The sequence below is a fragment of the Pongo pygmaeus genome, chromosome 2, assembly GCF_028885625.2.
Source record: "Pongo pygmaeus isolate AG05252 chromosome 2, NHGRI_mPonPyg2-v2.0_pri, whole genome shotgun sequence".
In the NCBI taxonomy this organism is placed as follows: domain Eukaryota; kingdom Metazoa; phylum Chordata; class Mammalia; order Primates; family Hominidae; genus Pongo; species Pongo pygmaeus.
In genome coordinates, this window is record NC_085930.1 from 55,726,139 (window position 1) to 55,740,633 (window position 14,495).

At 47.6% G+C, this 14,495-nt stretch overlaps 1 protein-coding gene across 9 annotated transcripts in view; it reads right to left on the reverse strand.

The window, feature by feature from the left end:
* SEMA5B (semaphorin 5B) overlaps positions 1-14,495 on the reverse strand; it is a 120,166-nt gene that overhangs the window by 38,826 nt on the left and 66,845 nt on the right. For 7 of the 9 annotated variants that reach the window (XM_054482451.2, XM_054482446.2, XM_054482449.2 and 4 more), the window contains exons 2-3: positions 13,932-14,093; positions 1,319-1,522 (exon numbers count right to left, since the gene is read on the reverse strand). In XM_054482451.2, the coding sequence (XP_054338426.1) occupies positions 1,319-1,522; positions 13,932-14,055 (328 nt within the window). In that variant the 5' untranslated portion in view covers positions 14,056-14,093. Of the gene's footprint in view, positions 1-1,318; positions 1,523-13,931; positions 14,096-14,495 lie in introns of those variants that run through there. The other 2 variants (XM_054482453.2, XM_054482454.2) reach the window with 2 other exon arrangements.

Genomic DNA, 14,495 nt, shown 5'->3' on the forward strand with positions numbered 1-14,495 from the left:
AGCCACCAGCACTCCAGGAGCCATCAGAAGTCTGAGGGTGTGCACGCGTTTTGCAGGCTTAGGACATTGTTAATTTACTTTAATCCACTTAAGCCTTCAAAGCCTTGGATCCCCGCTCAAACAAGACAGCTCCGAGAAGACAGCTGGAAACCTTCCTCCCTGAGAGAAGCCAGCCCACAGCTGGGAATCCCACCCTTCCCCAACACCCCCAGACTCTCGTGCATACTGCCTCTCCCACCTCTCAAGTCCTAGGCCTCTTTGGTTGATTTTTCCAGTTGAGTTCCATCTTGCCCCACCCACTCCTGCAGGATGGGGCTCCGCATGTCCTCCTGTATGAGCCACGGGAGCATAGAGCAACGGATCGCTCTGCAGTGGGCAGTGGACAGAGCACTGTACATGGAGTCAGGAGCCCAGCACTGAGGACTGGCTCTGACAAGCCTCTTTGGCCCACCACGCCTAGGCCTTCCCATCTGTAAAAGGCAGTGACGATCTCCTGGCACTGCCTCCCCAAAAGGGTTACTATGAGGAGGAAACCGGCCAGTGTCAATCAAACGTAAGAACCTAGGGACCCCTGAGACTACATCTGCAGATCCCAGTGTGAGCTGCCAAGTAGGTGGTGGTTCAAGAAGTACTAATGTGACTGTAACACAACCATGACCCACCCCCAAACTGGGCAACAGATCGTGAGAGAATGTCTGGGATGCTCTGGTATTTGTGTTTTGTTTTTTAGCAAGTATTAGAATGTATATACTAATTTTAGAAAGTCTTATCAAGAATTTACAGACCCCTTGGAATATTTCCAGTGATTTACAGATCCCAGTTTGGGAAACACTTTAATAGGACATTCTCATACCCTCCCTTGACAAACAGAAGGAGTTATGAGTCACCAGGGCCCTTAAACTGGGGTTTCCCAAGACCCTAAAGAGAGGGATCCCTGCAGCCCCTTAGAGCAGAAGGAAGCTTTCCAGAGATCTCCAGTCACCTCCTAATGCATGAGTCATGCTGAGACCCCCGGCCACCCCCACCCAGGGCATCCACAACTTCCTTTTCTAGCAAAAGACTCCCCTTACCCCAGGTTGGCACGCATGAAGGGCCTGAATAAATTACCGAGAGACAAAAATTAGACCCCTCCAGCCCATTGCTGCCCATCCTTCTTAAAACATCCAGCACCAGAGGAAGAGTCTCAGGTCCCCAGGACCCAGCAGTTAATGAACATCCCAAGGACATCCAACAGCCAGAAACATCCTGCCAAGGTCTGACCTAAGTCCTTCAGGACACGGCCATTGCAAGACAGGGCCAAGTAGGAAGCAGCTCTTACCTTCAAAGGCCACGGTGGGGTGCTCGCTAAGGGCGCACAGCTGCTGCTCACTGCTGTGCTCACTGGAGACATCCTGGGAGCTGGAGAGGTGGGACACCAGCAGTGTGAGGCTGGGCAGCAACAGCGAGACAGCCAGGGGGCCTGCAAGCACCATGGTAGGCCCCTCTGCAGTCCTAGCTCCGGGAGGCAGACAGGGAAGAAGACCTGCAACATAAACACTCAGTCTCACCAAGTGCTCCCTCCATCTGGGCCCACTTCCCTCAATTTCCTTGTGGTTATCAGTGCCCCCACAGGATTTGAAAAATAAATTTCTATTGTATTTATGTTACTCAGAGTTTGCTCTGCTCTAGTAAATGCAAAGATATAGATCATTCCCTGAAAGCTAATTTCCCTTGTAATAGCATTCTGTACAAAACTGACAAATTATAGTGCCTTTTCTATTTATGATCCCAAATGGTTTAAAATTAGTTTTAATGATAAAGGTAGTATTTTAGGGATTTTAATAAATGGAGCTGAGGCCATGGGTAGCTATTTGTAAAATGATAAATATGGATCCATAACTCATACTTTATATACTAGGAGAAAATTCAAATAGACAAAAGATTTCAATGTTGAGGATAACAATCATAAAAATACTAGAAGAAAATTCAGGCAGGATCCTTTATATCTTGGCATGGGAAACCATGGCTCAAAATCCAGAAGTCATCAGAGAAAAGATAGATAAATTTGACTACATTAAAAAACAAACACCTGCACTTCCCCCTCCTCTCCCCAAAAACAACATCAATCAAAATCATAAGGAAAATGACAGACTAGAAAAAATATTTGCAATTCATATCACAGACAAGAGACTAATATTCCTAATATATAAAGAACTGAAACTGCCTTTGCAAAAAGTATGACAGTGCAGGAAATCTGACCTAACAGACTCCATCTTGCTTCTAGCCTGCAAGTTGCCCTTGCTCATTCCTAGGCCTAGGCCAAGCTAACTGTGGAAGGAATTTAGTTTACAGTTTAACTTCGAAGCAAGGAAGATTACAGCCCCTTCCCAAAGCAAACCACCTTCTTGCTTGGAGATCAGACCTCCTTTGTAATACTAACTAATTAGCCACAGGATAAGACAGTATGGCTCAGGAGTCATTCAGCCAGATGTCACAAGATTCCTAATTGCTCCTATAGATAACATTATTGTAAAACCTGAGATTGGTGTTCTAGGTATTTTTCAGACCCTGCATTCTGTTGGATCTGCTGGTGCCACCCAGACTGATAAACTGGTTCATCTGACCTTGTGGCCCCCCCACCCAGGAACTGAACTCAGCACAAGAAGACAGGCTTCAACTCCCTATGATTTCATTCACGACCTAACCAATCAGTACTCTCTACTCCCTAGCCCCACTGCTCCCCAAACTATCCTTTAAAAGCCCTAACCTCTGAATTTTGGGGGAGGCTGCTTTGAATAATGATAAACTCCTGTCCTTCTGCTTAGCTGGCTTTGCATCTATTAAGTTCTTTCTCTATTGCAAAAACCCGCTGTTCTCAATGCATTGGCTTTTCTGGACAGCAAGCAAGATGAATTCATCGGGCGATTATAGAACTACTAGGAATCAAGAAGGAAAAGACTAACAATCCAGTAGAAAAACAGGCAAAGCATATAAATACAAACAGGGGCTTAAAATATATTTATGACACTTATCCTCACTCATAATAAGAGCAGCACAAGTTAAAAGATAGACTGAGATACCACTTCTCATCTATCGGTTTAGCAAAAATCCAAGTTACATGCTGCAGTCTTTCTGTGAAGCAGTGGGGAGAGAGCCGCTACCATACACTGCTGTGGGGGTTGGGGTGTGCAAGATGGCACAATCCCTGTGGGGTGATCCTGGCAATATCTGGCAAAACTACCCATGTATTTACCCGTTGACCTAGCAACCTAATTCTTTGTGTCTACACTCGTGCTCCTTGAAGTGTGTTCCACAAACCAGTGTCGATTCACACACTGGAACAACTCCATGGTCACAGAAATGCAGAGATTTGAGAGTCAGTGTTTAAAAATCTTTACAATGATTTGACAGGGTAATTTTATGTGTATTGAATCTAATAACAAAATATTCAGGCTTGTATGTTGCATGTTTTATTTCAATTCATTTCTCTAGTAATTTACTTTTATTGAATTTTATGTAAGTATCCATCTGTGACAGATTGTAAATTGAAAAATCAAACCTGCCTCTTCACAGATAGTTGAGAGGCAAAAACAGATCACAGAGGCACCTGCACATGTGCAAAGTGACTTACGAACGAGATTGTTCATTGTGCCATTCTTTGAAAGAACAGAAAGGCAGGAAACAACCAAATATTCAGAAACAGGAGATTGCCCAAATAAACTAGGGTGTATCTTCACAATGGAATATTATGCAGCTGTTAAAAAGTGTGAAGATTTTCTCTATTTATTTTATTTTATTTTTAGAGAGACAAGGTCTTGCTCTTTCGCCCGGATTGGAATGCAGTGGCATGATCATAGCTCACTGCAGTCTTGACCTCCTTGGCTCAAGCGATCCTCCCAGCTCAGCCTCCCTAGTGGTTGGGACCACAGGCAGGCACCATCATGCCTGGCTAGAGGGGCATGCTCTGTTGTAAGTGGAGGGGTCTTGTTCTGCTGCCCAGGCTTTCTCTAGGTTTTGATATGGAAAAATATCCATATCAAAAAAGTGAAAAAAGCAAGGTGCAGAACAGCTTAATAGCATGGTAACTTTTGTGAAAATAAGAGGGTAAAAATAAGAACATGTATTTATATTTGCTTATGTTAGCATTGATATGCACTAGAAAAATAAACCAAAACTAATTTTAGTAGTTATCTATAAGTAGCAAAATGGGAATCAAGGCTTCTCAGTAAATACCTTTTTATATTATTTTCATTTGTGACTAGGTAAACATATTGGCTACTCAATAAAGTTTTTAGATTTAAGAAACTTTTAAACAACTAGTTTAGGTTCACTAAAACTCCTGGAAAAGCCCTAACATTTGTCTAACTTGTCGCCTTCCACCTCCTCTCTCCTTCGCTAGTCTATCTAACATGTCACCAAGCCCCGCTGACCCTACGTCTCTCAAAGGTCTCTAAACCAGAGTGACCTCCTTGGTGTCACTTTCTTCAGCAATGAAATGAAAGGTTGAACTAGATTAGGGATCCCTGACAGGAGCTGGGGTGAATCAGAATCATCCCCCTGAGGGGGCAGAGTCCTGGGCTGGCAGGTATGGAATTCCCAGGTGATTCTGATGAGCAGCTCCGAGGGTAGAAGCTGGAGGACTAGAGGGCTGGGGCTCCTTCCTGCTCTAAGAGTTTTGCCCCAACCCTTCCTCTCTCTTCCCTTCCTACTGCCCCTACCTTACTCCAGGTCTGGAAAATTATAGTAGGATTACTTTTTTCCTGCCTAAGTTTCTTCACATGTATGTGAAATGGAATAATACCCATCACTGAATGGCTGCAAGCCTCCAAGGAAATAACAGGATGAAGCCAGAGCACCCAACTGGCCCCTTCTCCCCCCACTCCCTCCCTGGTCTGCACCCCACAGGGAATTAGCACCCACAGCACCTTTTTGATCCCCTTATCCTCAGGCTCAAACTCGTTCATACTTTGCTCCTCCCCAGAAGGTCCTAACCATTCCTCTTAGCAGAGACCCTCTGGGAGGGAGATTTGGTCCAAACCTACTCCCTTGAATGATTTTTCACTGTCACTCACATGGAATTTTTCCTCAGTGCTAGCCTGGGTCCGTCCTGTGGCATGGGGTTTCGCTATGCTGCCCATACTTGGAGCCCACCAACCCCTTTTCCTCACATTGACCCCTGGCCCCTCAAACAAGGCCACAGGGCTGGGGAAGAGCGATTCAAAGGGCAAGGTCAAATCTCTGGAGCCAGACAACTCAAGGCCCAGTCCTAGTCCTCCTCCTTGCTAGCTGTGTGACTCTGGGAAAAACACTTAACCTCTCTCTGCCTTAGTTTCTCCAAACTGGGGATGATAATAACAATATCAACTTCTTCAGCAGTTGTGAGGAGGAAAGGAGTTATTACCTTTAAAAGGCCTAGAGCAGTACCTGGCAGACACTGAGCGATCAACTAGCATGAGTTATTCTGGTGCTCTGGGGAAAGAGGAACAGGGACTGGAGCACTTCCTTTTGCCCTCTGACACTTATGCTGGATGCCCTCTGCCTGCACCTCCACATTTGCCCTGGCTCTCCTCCTCCCTGCTCTGCGCTAGCAGGGAGGTGGATGGATGTGGGGGAACTGCATCCAAGGAGGCCCCGCTTGGGTTTGGCCAACAGAGGGAGGAGAAGGCAGCAGAGTGAGCACAGCTGCATCCAGGCTTGGGAAGGAAATTGCTCCCTCTGTCCTCCCTTCAGAACTAGGGGTGGTGCTGCCTCCTTGCTTACCAGCCCCTGGGTACTGCACAGGGAGTTATCCCATATGGTTCCCAAACCCCCTTCCTACACCTTTGTAAACAGTTCCTTTATTAAACTGCCCTCGCATTGCCCCAAGTGAGTATGTCATCTGTTTCCTGGGGGGACCCTGACTGATAGAACACCTCATTAGGGATACTCAATGCATATGCAAATAACAGCTTTTTAGCCTTTAGCTGGGGCTTTTCTCCTGTCAGCCCCTAAGAACATCCAAGGTGCCAGGACAATTGCCCTCCTCTCCCCTCACTATTTCCCACCCTCCTGCTCACCTGTGCTCCCTTCCCAGGCCTCTCTGCCTCCCCGCCCCAGGTCTGACCATCATTTTCAGAGCCCCAGGCCTGGCCCTCTATGTGGCCAGATCCTGAGCTCCAGGGGCCCAAATTAGGAGCATATCCTGGGCCTCTTCTCCTACCCTGAATCCCAGGCCTTAAGGTACCTAAGTTCTGCAGCAGAAGTTCCATTCTCATTATGATTTTTATGTAAATATGTCCTCCAAGTCCCTCTTGAATCAGTAATTGCTAGATTAATATTACTGTGTCCACCTGGGCCCCAGCACGGCACGTCTGTCAGCTGTTTCAGGAGAGAAGGGAAGGACAGGACATGACGGGTGGGGAAGGGATGGAGCAGGGCCTAGATCTGGGATCTCCTCTACTCAATTACCTTCCCTCCAGGTGAGGCAAGAGCAAGGAGTCTATGCCTGCAGCTTTGCAAATTTCAGCACCACTGCAGGTATCATACTGAAAAAAGAAGAGTGGTCGGTTCCCATATCACTGGAAATGTTACGGGGTCTGACTTTTCGAGGCGAGTTCTAGAATTGGGAGATGACTTCCCAACTCCCAAGAATTCCCCATCTATGGAAATCATCTCCCCTCCATTTATGGTCAAAGGGGTAGGCCCCAGCAGCCTCATATGTTCCATGGGGTCCCCATCCCAGCCATAGCTGCTTGTACCAGGATGGTCATGTGATCAAAACAGACAAATCAGGTCTCTCCTACAGCAATGTGGGTGTGTGAACCCCCAAGGTCAAGTCAGTCTTTGTAGAGGAAACTGGAATATGTAAATGTGTGGGGTGGTCATATTCTTCTGTTGGTTTTTTTTGTTTGTTTTTGTTTTTTTGTTTTTATGAGACGGGATATCACTCTGCTGTCAACCAGGGTGGAATGCAGGGGCATGATCATAGCTCACTGTAACCTCAAGCTGCTGGGCCTCAAGTAATCCCTCAGCCTCCCAAAATGCTGGGATTACAGGCATGAGCCTCTGTGCCCACCGTGGGGTGGTTATCTGCTACCTGCCATGTGAGCTGAGGACAATCTGAAGACAAAGACCAGTGACAGGTGACAGAGGCATGCTGACAGCTTTCCAGTTCCCAGTTCCAGCCCTTTCCTGAGGTTTAAATACATTCTACTTCCATGAGCCACCCCCACTCCCAGATCCTTGTAACAAAATTTCCCGTTTTTACTTAATCCCTTTGGAGTTGTGTCAGACTAGGAGTTGCCAACAGGCATTGCCTCCTCAGTCTGTCCTCGCCTTCCTCCTTTCTAAAGGAGCCTCTGCTTCATGAGGGCAGGAGGCAACCTGCCCTGCTCAAAACTTTTCCTAGTCTTTCAGGAAGAGGTGGCCCATGAGATGAATGAGGAGGTTGTCAGTGGGGCTTACAGGGATGTGCTCTAAGAGGGCTTCCCTTTTTCTGGAGTGGTCAGCAGATAGGAGGAATGGTGCCACAGTAGCCATCTGCAGCTGGTAAGTGGCCTTTGGTCATGCTAAGGATGGCAAAGCAGGTCAAGTCAGTGTTTGTAGGGGAAACTGGAACAGATAAATATGGGCCCTGTGGGGTGCTCATCTTTTTTTTTTTTTAGACAGGGTCTCACTTTGCCACCTAGGCTGGAGTGCAGTGGAATGATCACAGCCACTGCAGCCTCAGCCTCCCAGGCTCAAGCGATCCTCCCTCCTCAGCCTCCAGAGTAGCTGGGACTACAGGCACATACCACCAGGCCAGGCAATTTTTTTTTTTTTTTTTGTAGAAACAGAGTCCACTATGTTGCCCTGGCTGGTCTCAAACTCCTGGACTCAAGCTATCCTATCACCTCAACCTCCCAAAATGCTGGGATTACAGGTGTTGAGCCTACCTGAGTAGTCATCTTCTTCTTCTTCTTCTTTTGTTTTGTTTTTTTAGACCCTGTCTCTAAAAAAACAAAGGACGTGACCTTTAGCATCATATGCTAAGGTAGGTGGAACCTGGGACGTTGAAGATGGAACCAGCTCCCTCCTGTCTACCTCCAGACTCCTTTCCTATGCTTGCTGTGTCTCTCGTTTCCTTCTCTGCAAAATGGGGAGAATAATAACACCCAGCTCACATATGTTGTGGAGATGAAATAAGTAACTTTTATCTAACAGGCCTAGAACAGCATCTGCCACAAAGTAGGCATTGTATAAGTGCTATTATTATTAGCAAATAATACAGTCTTAACTAGTTTAAGCCCTTGCTTTTCACATCTCAATTATATTAACTAAATATAATTCCTATCCCATACAGTTTGGTTTCTCATACATACAACCAAATACTCCCAAGACAAACAGAAATTTCTATTTCTAACATGTCTGTCTGATTTGATGTTAAAATAATTCCAGAATTTCCCCACCAGCAGTGCATAGCCAATCCAATTATCCCGAGGGTTGTATAGTATCATAGAAAGCCCTGAGCTTGGGAGGCTGCCCTACCTGGTTGCAAACCTTGGTTTCATCACCTGTGAAATAAGGTTAATAGCTTCTTGCTTAGAGAGAATGTTTTGATACACCCAGAACTAAGTCTGGTACCAAGTAGGCTCTTTATGCAACCCATTCATATTAGTTTACTAGTATATGTAAAACATATTCCACTAGTTACCTAAGTATCTGTTCATTCATGTATATAATACTTCACTGAGCATTTACTGAACACCTACTATGTGCTGGGCCCTGTATAGATGAGAAAGTGGGGTTCACAAGACAAAAGCATGGTCCTTGCCTTCAAGGAGCTTACAGTCTAAAAGAGGAGAGGAGACATGTCTCCAGTGAGCAGAGACAGTGACCTGTGGCCCCGGGTCTGGATGGGGAAGGGGGCACAGAAGGCCGGTGCCTTGCCTTGCCTCGGGCCTGCTTGGCACTGGAGCTGGGGCAGGGTGCTCTAGGAGTGGGGGAGGGGAGATGCAGTACCAGCCAACTCCTGCTATTTTGGGAAATCTTCAGCGGTGAAGAAAGCATTTTCTCAAATCTTCGGCCAGAGCTTCTCTTGCCTTCTCTCACGCTGCTGTCCCAGTTCCCTGTGGGTTCTGGGTTTGGGGTCACTCTAATGGTGCCTGGAGGCATGTGAATGCACGCACATGTGTGTGAGAGAATGCACGCCCACGCACATGTCCCCTGAGGCCTCCCCGCCTTGTATGGGACTTCTCCTGGGCTCATTTTCCCAGCACAGAGATTAGAAAGAGGGTTTGCTGTAACAGGGGGAGTGGGTGACATTGTCGAGTGACAGTGAAGGAGCGCAGAGAAGTGGGGGCAGGAGCCAACACCAGAGCAATCAAGAGGCCTGCAGCTACAGAGCAACTGGTGCCCTCTGCTCAGGGGCGAAGGATGACGGAGATAGAGGCTAAGAGGGTGTGTATCAGAGCTGAATTCCCCCACAGAGCCCAAACCGGTCTCCCAACAGGTGCCTCCCGAACCCTCCCCCGTTTTCAGAGAGGGGACTGCCCAGACCACTCTGGGGTGGGTAGCAGCTGAGTTGCCGCACTGGGACCATTCCATTCAGCACGAGGATGCATTGGGCCAGCTCTCCTGCAGGGTCCAGCAAGAAGGACGCATGGGTAGAGCTGTGGGGAGCAGCTGATGTGAGTGCCCTAAAAGGGAAAAAACGTCCTGGGAAAGCGGGTGGCGGGCTGCAGTCAGGCGGGCATCTAAGAGGCCTCATGTAGAAGACGGAACTCTCTTGAAGGGAACAAGGGTGGAGCTTCCCCAGCCATCAGGGGCGAAGAGCATTCCAGACAGAGGGCACAGCAGGGGAAAGACTTGGCCCTGGCCTATCCTTGGACAATCTGGAGAAGCTGGTGGAGAGAGGCAGAGAGGGAGATGAGTCTGGAAAGCAGGACCGAGGCCAAATCACAGTGAGACTTAAGCACAAACCTACAGATTCAGGAGGTTTCCTTCTGCTGAAAAGGAGGACTTGTGGATAGTTTGGGACAGTAGAAAGATGTGATCAGATCCGTGCATGCTTTGGGAAGTTTGGTGGCAGTGAGCAAGGGGACAGGTGGATTAGAGCAGGCCATTTGTCAGCAGGGCAACTCTAGACATTGGGAAGCTGGTCTTGCACCCAGAATGCAGCTGGATCTCAGCCCCATTTGCAGCCTTGTGGAGAATTCCCCAATCCAACTGCGGGGCTTGACTCCAGACAGAAGCAGGGAGAATGAGGGACCAGGCTGGAAGCCGTGTGGCCCACAGAGCTGCACCCAGGCAGGAGCAGCACGGCCACTCATACTGCGGCCGACAAGGAGGTCCTCTCCAGGGTAACCTCAGACTTCTTTTCTTTTTAGTGAAAAAAACCATGAAAGGGTGTCATCAGGAAGAAAAAGACAACTTACGACCCTAAAAGATGAGGGCTTGAGTACAAATGCCTGGAGCATATTGACAGCATGCTAGGCACTGTGCTAGGTAAGCTCTTTCCCTGCAAGATCTCATGGCAGCTTTGCAAGAAGACCGAGAGGTGCCCACATAAGCATCATTCTTGAAGCTGAGGCACTTGCCCAAGGTCCCCCTGCCACTGCCAGTGAAGCTGGGATTTGAATCCGAGTCTGTCTGCTGCACAAGCCCACTCCCTGGGCCGCTACACTCACCATCCTCCCTGGAGGACAAACTGGCCCCAGCCCTATTGTTGCATTCCACAGCCTTGGCTCCACGTGCTCTCCAAGCAGCTCTCCCAGTTTAATTTGGTTTTCTGAGTTGGCTTCCTTACTAGGGAGAGTGCTTTCTGGCTATAAATTATTAAGCTGACTTCCTGCTGCACACCAGCCTCCTGTGAGTTTGGGCTGTGGGAGGCAGTTTTTCCCGGGTCCTGAATGGCTCTGGAGAAACAAATTCTAGAGGTTCCAGATGGAGGGGGCAGAGTCTGGACCCCCAAGCCCAGCACGATGACAGCCACCTGGCAGCTTCCCCCAGCCCAGGCCTGACAGCCAGGGGCCAGGGTGGGTGGGAAGGAAGGCAATGCTTCCTTTAGTCCCCACCTCCAGCTCAGTCCATGAGGATCTTTGGGGAAGGGGATTCAGGCCAGTCCTCTTCCCCGGGTCCCCTCCATCCTTGCCTCCATTCAAAGTCTCCACTTGGCTGCCTGCCTGGGAAAGGGGGAGAAAAAGAGAAGGAAAATAAAAGAAGAGGAAATAGAGGGGAAACCAAGAGCAGGGAAGAATGTGTACTGTCTGCAGTTTGGCAGGGAGGGAAAGGCATTGTGAGGGCAGCCCTCTCCTGCCCCTGCCCAGGGCCACCGAGTATGGTGGCCCAGCAGTGGGCTTCTCCGTGGGGGCGGGCGGTGAAAGCATCTTCCCACCCACACATCACTCACCACTTGTGGGGCCAAGCTTAGCCCAACTCAGCACAAAGATTGAGATTCAGATGCCTTCCCATTGCTCTGAATAGAGCAGATTTGATACGGATTTTCCTCTTTTCTTCCCTTTTAGACCATCTGGGGGACTGGGGCCCAGAGGGAAGGTTTGGACCAGAGCAGGGAGGGGCAGAGGGAGGAAAGCCTTCCTAGCACTTTTCAGCTCTAAAATGGCGGGGGGGAGGGTATGGGGAGCCTCTCCTACCCCCACCTCCTTGCCCTCTCCCAGTGGCAAGTTCATCCCCTGCCTCTGCTTTCTGCAATCTGGGCTGAGTTCTTCTCTCCTCCATATATTCCTAGAAACCTCCAAGTCACGCATGTGTGTCATGAGTGTTCCGGCAGTCCTCCCTGCAGTCCTACCCACATCCCTCCAGCTGCAATGGGGAAGATAAAAGGAACAAGGTGATGACCGAAAGTTTAACAAGAAGGGCTCTGACACAGATCACATGGTTCAACACTGTGCTTTATAGATGAAGAAACTGAGGATGGGAGGAGACAGCAAGATTGGGCAGGGAGCTCGCGGCAGAGACTAAGTAATAGTAGGATTAAGTAACAGTGACAACAGCAATAACAACCATGTTATTGTGTACCCAGAAGTGTTCTATGCTCTTTATATTATGCCATTTAATCCAAACAATAACCCTGTGAGGCGGGTATTGTAATCATCCCCATTTCATGGATGGGAAAACTGAGGCACAGACCAGTTAAAAGTAACTTGCATGAGGTCAAACTGGTAAAAGCTGGATTCAAACCCAGGCAGTCGGGATCACGAGTCTGCCCCTTACTCGATGCCAGCACACCACACAGGACACAGCCATTTAGAAAATGACATTATTTGACATAGCCATGTGGGTGGAGCCCAGGCCACTCCAGGGAATGTTTGCAGATGGCGAAAATCTCATAAACGTGGTCTATAATCTTCTGTATTTGTGATTATAGAGACTGGTCTTGCTCCTACAGAGTAAGTCAACACACAGTAAGGACTGAAAACAAGAATATAACAAGAATGTTTACATCACTTGGGAAAAAAAGTGTGAACATCGTGAGGGCAATTGTGTAGAAGACAGGCATGTGGAGGAAGATGGACCAAATGCATGCACAGAGAGCATGCAGCCATCGGGGAGAACCAGGGCCCTGCCTCATAGAGTAGCAGTATGGCTTAAATGAAATAAGGTGAATAGCATGTTTGGTTCATGCCTTGCACAGATTAGCATTACAAATGGTGGTGGTGGTTTCACTAAGGTAATATCATAAGTAGGACTTTGTTTCTTATTTACCAAACATTCTGTAGTGTTTTATTGTTTTTGCAAGGAAAAAGAAAACAAAGGAGACTTGCCTACTTTAATTGCTGAAATTAAATGCTAAGGATGTCGCCAGACGCAAATCAAGCTTATCTATTCATTAGAGCAGCGTCCTTTTCCTCCTCCCCATGGGCAGGCTCTCTCCGTGGAAACATTTCACTATCAGACATTCAGTTGCTGCATAAAATGAAAACTGCATTTGAAAACATGCCCACAGCTCAAAACAGGCAGCAAATCCAACTAAAGGCCTGGATTTTCTTGGGATTTCCAACATCAATTCAGTTGCTCAGCATAAACCTTTGTGGGGAGGGCCCATTTCTACTCACTTCCCCAGTAAGTTTCTTCACATCCAGAGAGTTAGTTCTCTGTAATTCAAAGAGCTCCTACAGAGATGGATGGTGGTGATGCTTACAGGACAGTGTGAATGAACTTAATGCCACTGAACCGCATACTTGAAAATAGTTAAAATGGGTTGGTGGGAATGTAAAATGGTGCAGCCGCTATGTAAAACAGTCTGGCGGTTCTTCAAAAAATTAAATATAGAATTACCATATGATCCAGCAATTCCATTTCTGGGTATATACCCACAAGAACCAGAAGTAGGATATCGAAGAAATATTTGTACACACGTTCAGAGTAGCATTATTTACAATAGCCAAAAGGCGGAGTAACCCAAGTGTCCATCAACAGATAAATGGATACACAAAATGTGAAAGATATATACAATGGAATATTATTCAGCCTTATAAAAGGAGGAAATTCTGACACATGCTACAACACGGATGGCCCTTGGGGACATTATGCTAAGTGAAGTAAGCCAGCCACAAAAAGATAAACACTGCATGATTTCATTTATATGAGGTACCTAGAGTAGTCAAATCCATGGAGACAGAAAGTAGAATGGTGCTTGTCTGGGGCAGGAGGAAGCCAGAATTATTGTTTAATGGGTGTAGAGTTTCAGTTTTGCAAGATGAAGTGTTCTGGAGATGGAGGGTGGTGATGGCTGCATAACAATGTGAGTGTACCTGATATTACTGAACTGTGGACTTAAAAAGGGTTAAATGGCCAATTTCATGTTATATATATATTACCACAATTTTTAAAAAGGAAGAGCTGCTCAAATACAGTGGACTGAGGTCCTAGGAGGTATGCTGATGATGCCCCAGATGAGGGGGTCTTCTCCCTGCTCTCCCCTCAGTCTGGTACCTGCTGCAGCCCCCTCACACTCCCCTGGGCACACTTACCCCCGACCAGTGAGAGAAGCCAGCCCCCTACTGTCCATCCACACCTTAGCTGTTGGGCTGGGGTATCAGGCGGCCCAGGGACGAGGTGGTGGGCAACAGGAGACGGAGTGAAGCCACAGGGCATCCAAGAGACACAGGCCAGGCACCAGCTGGAACCACTCACTGAAGGGGGAGAATTTTGGGTGAGTCATGGATACATGATGAACCAGGCAAAAGAGATGAGGTCAGATATGAGGCCAGACTGCCCCAGGGACCACATGGTTGCTGCTGTGTTTGTTTCTTGGTGCTACTTTAACAAATCACCACAGTAATGGCTTGAAACAAACATTTTTTTTTTTTTTTTTTTTTTTTTTAGGCAGGGTCTTGCTCTGCTGCCCAGGCTCTAGTACAGTGACATGATCACAGCTCATTGCAGCCTTGACCTCCTAGGCTCAAAAGATCATCCTGCCTCAGCCCCCAAGTAGCTGGGACAACAGGTTGCACCACCATACCTGGCTAATTTTTAAAATTTTTTGTAGAGATGTTCTCACTATGTTGTCCAGGCTGGTCTTGAACTTCCAGCTT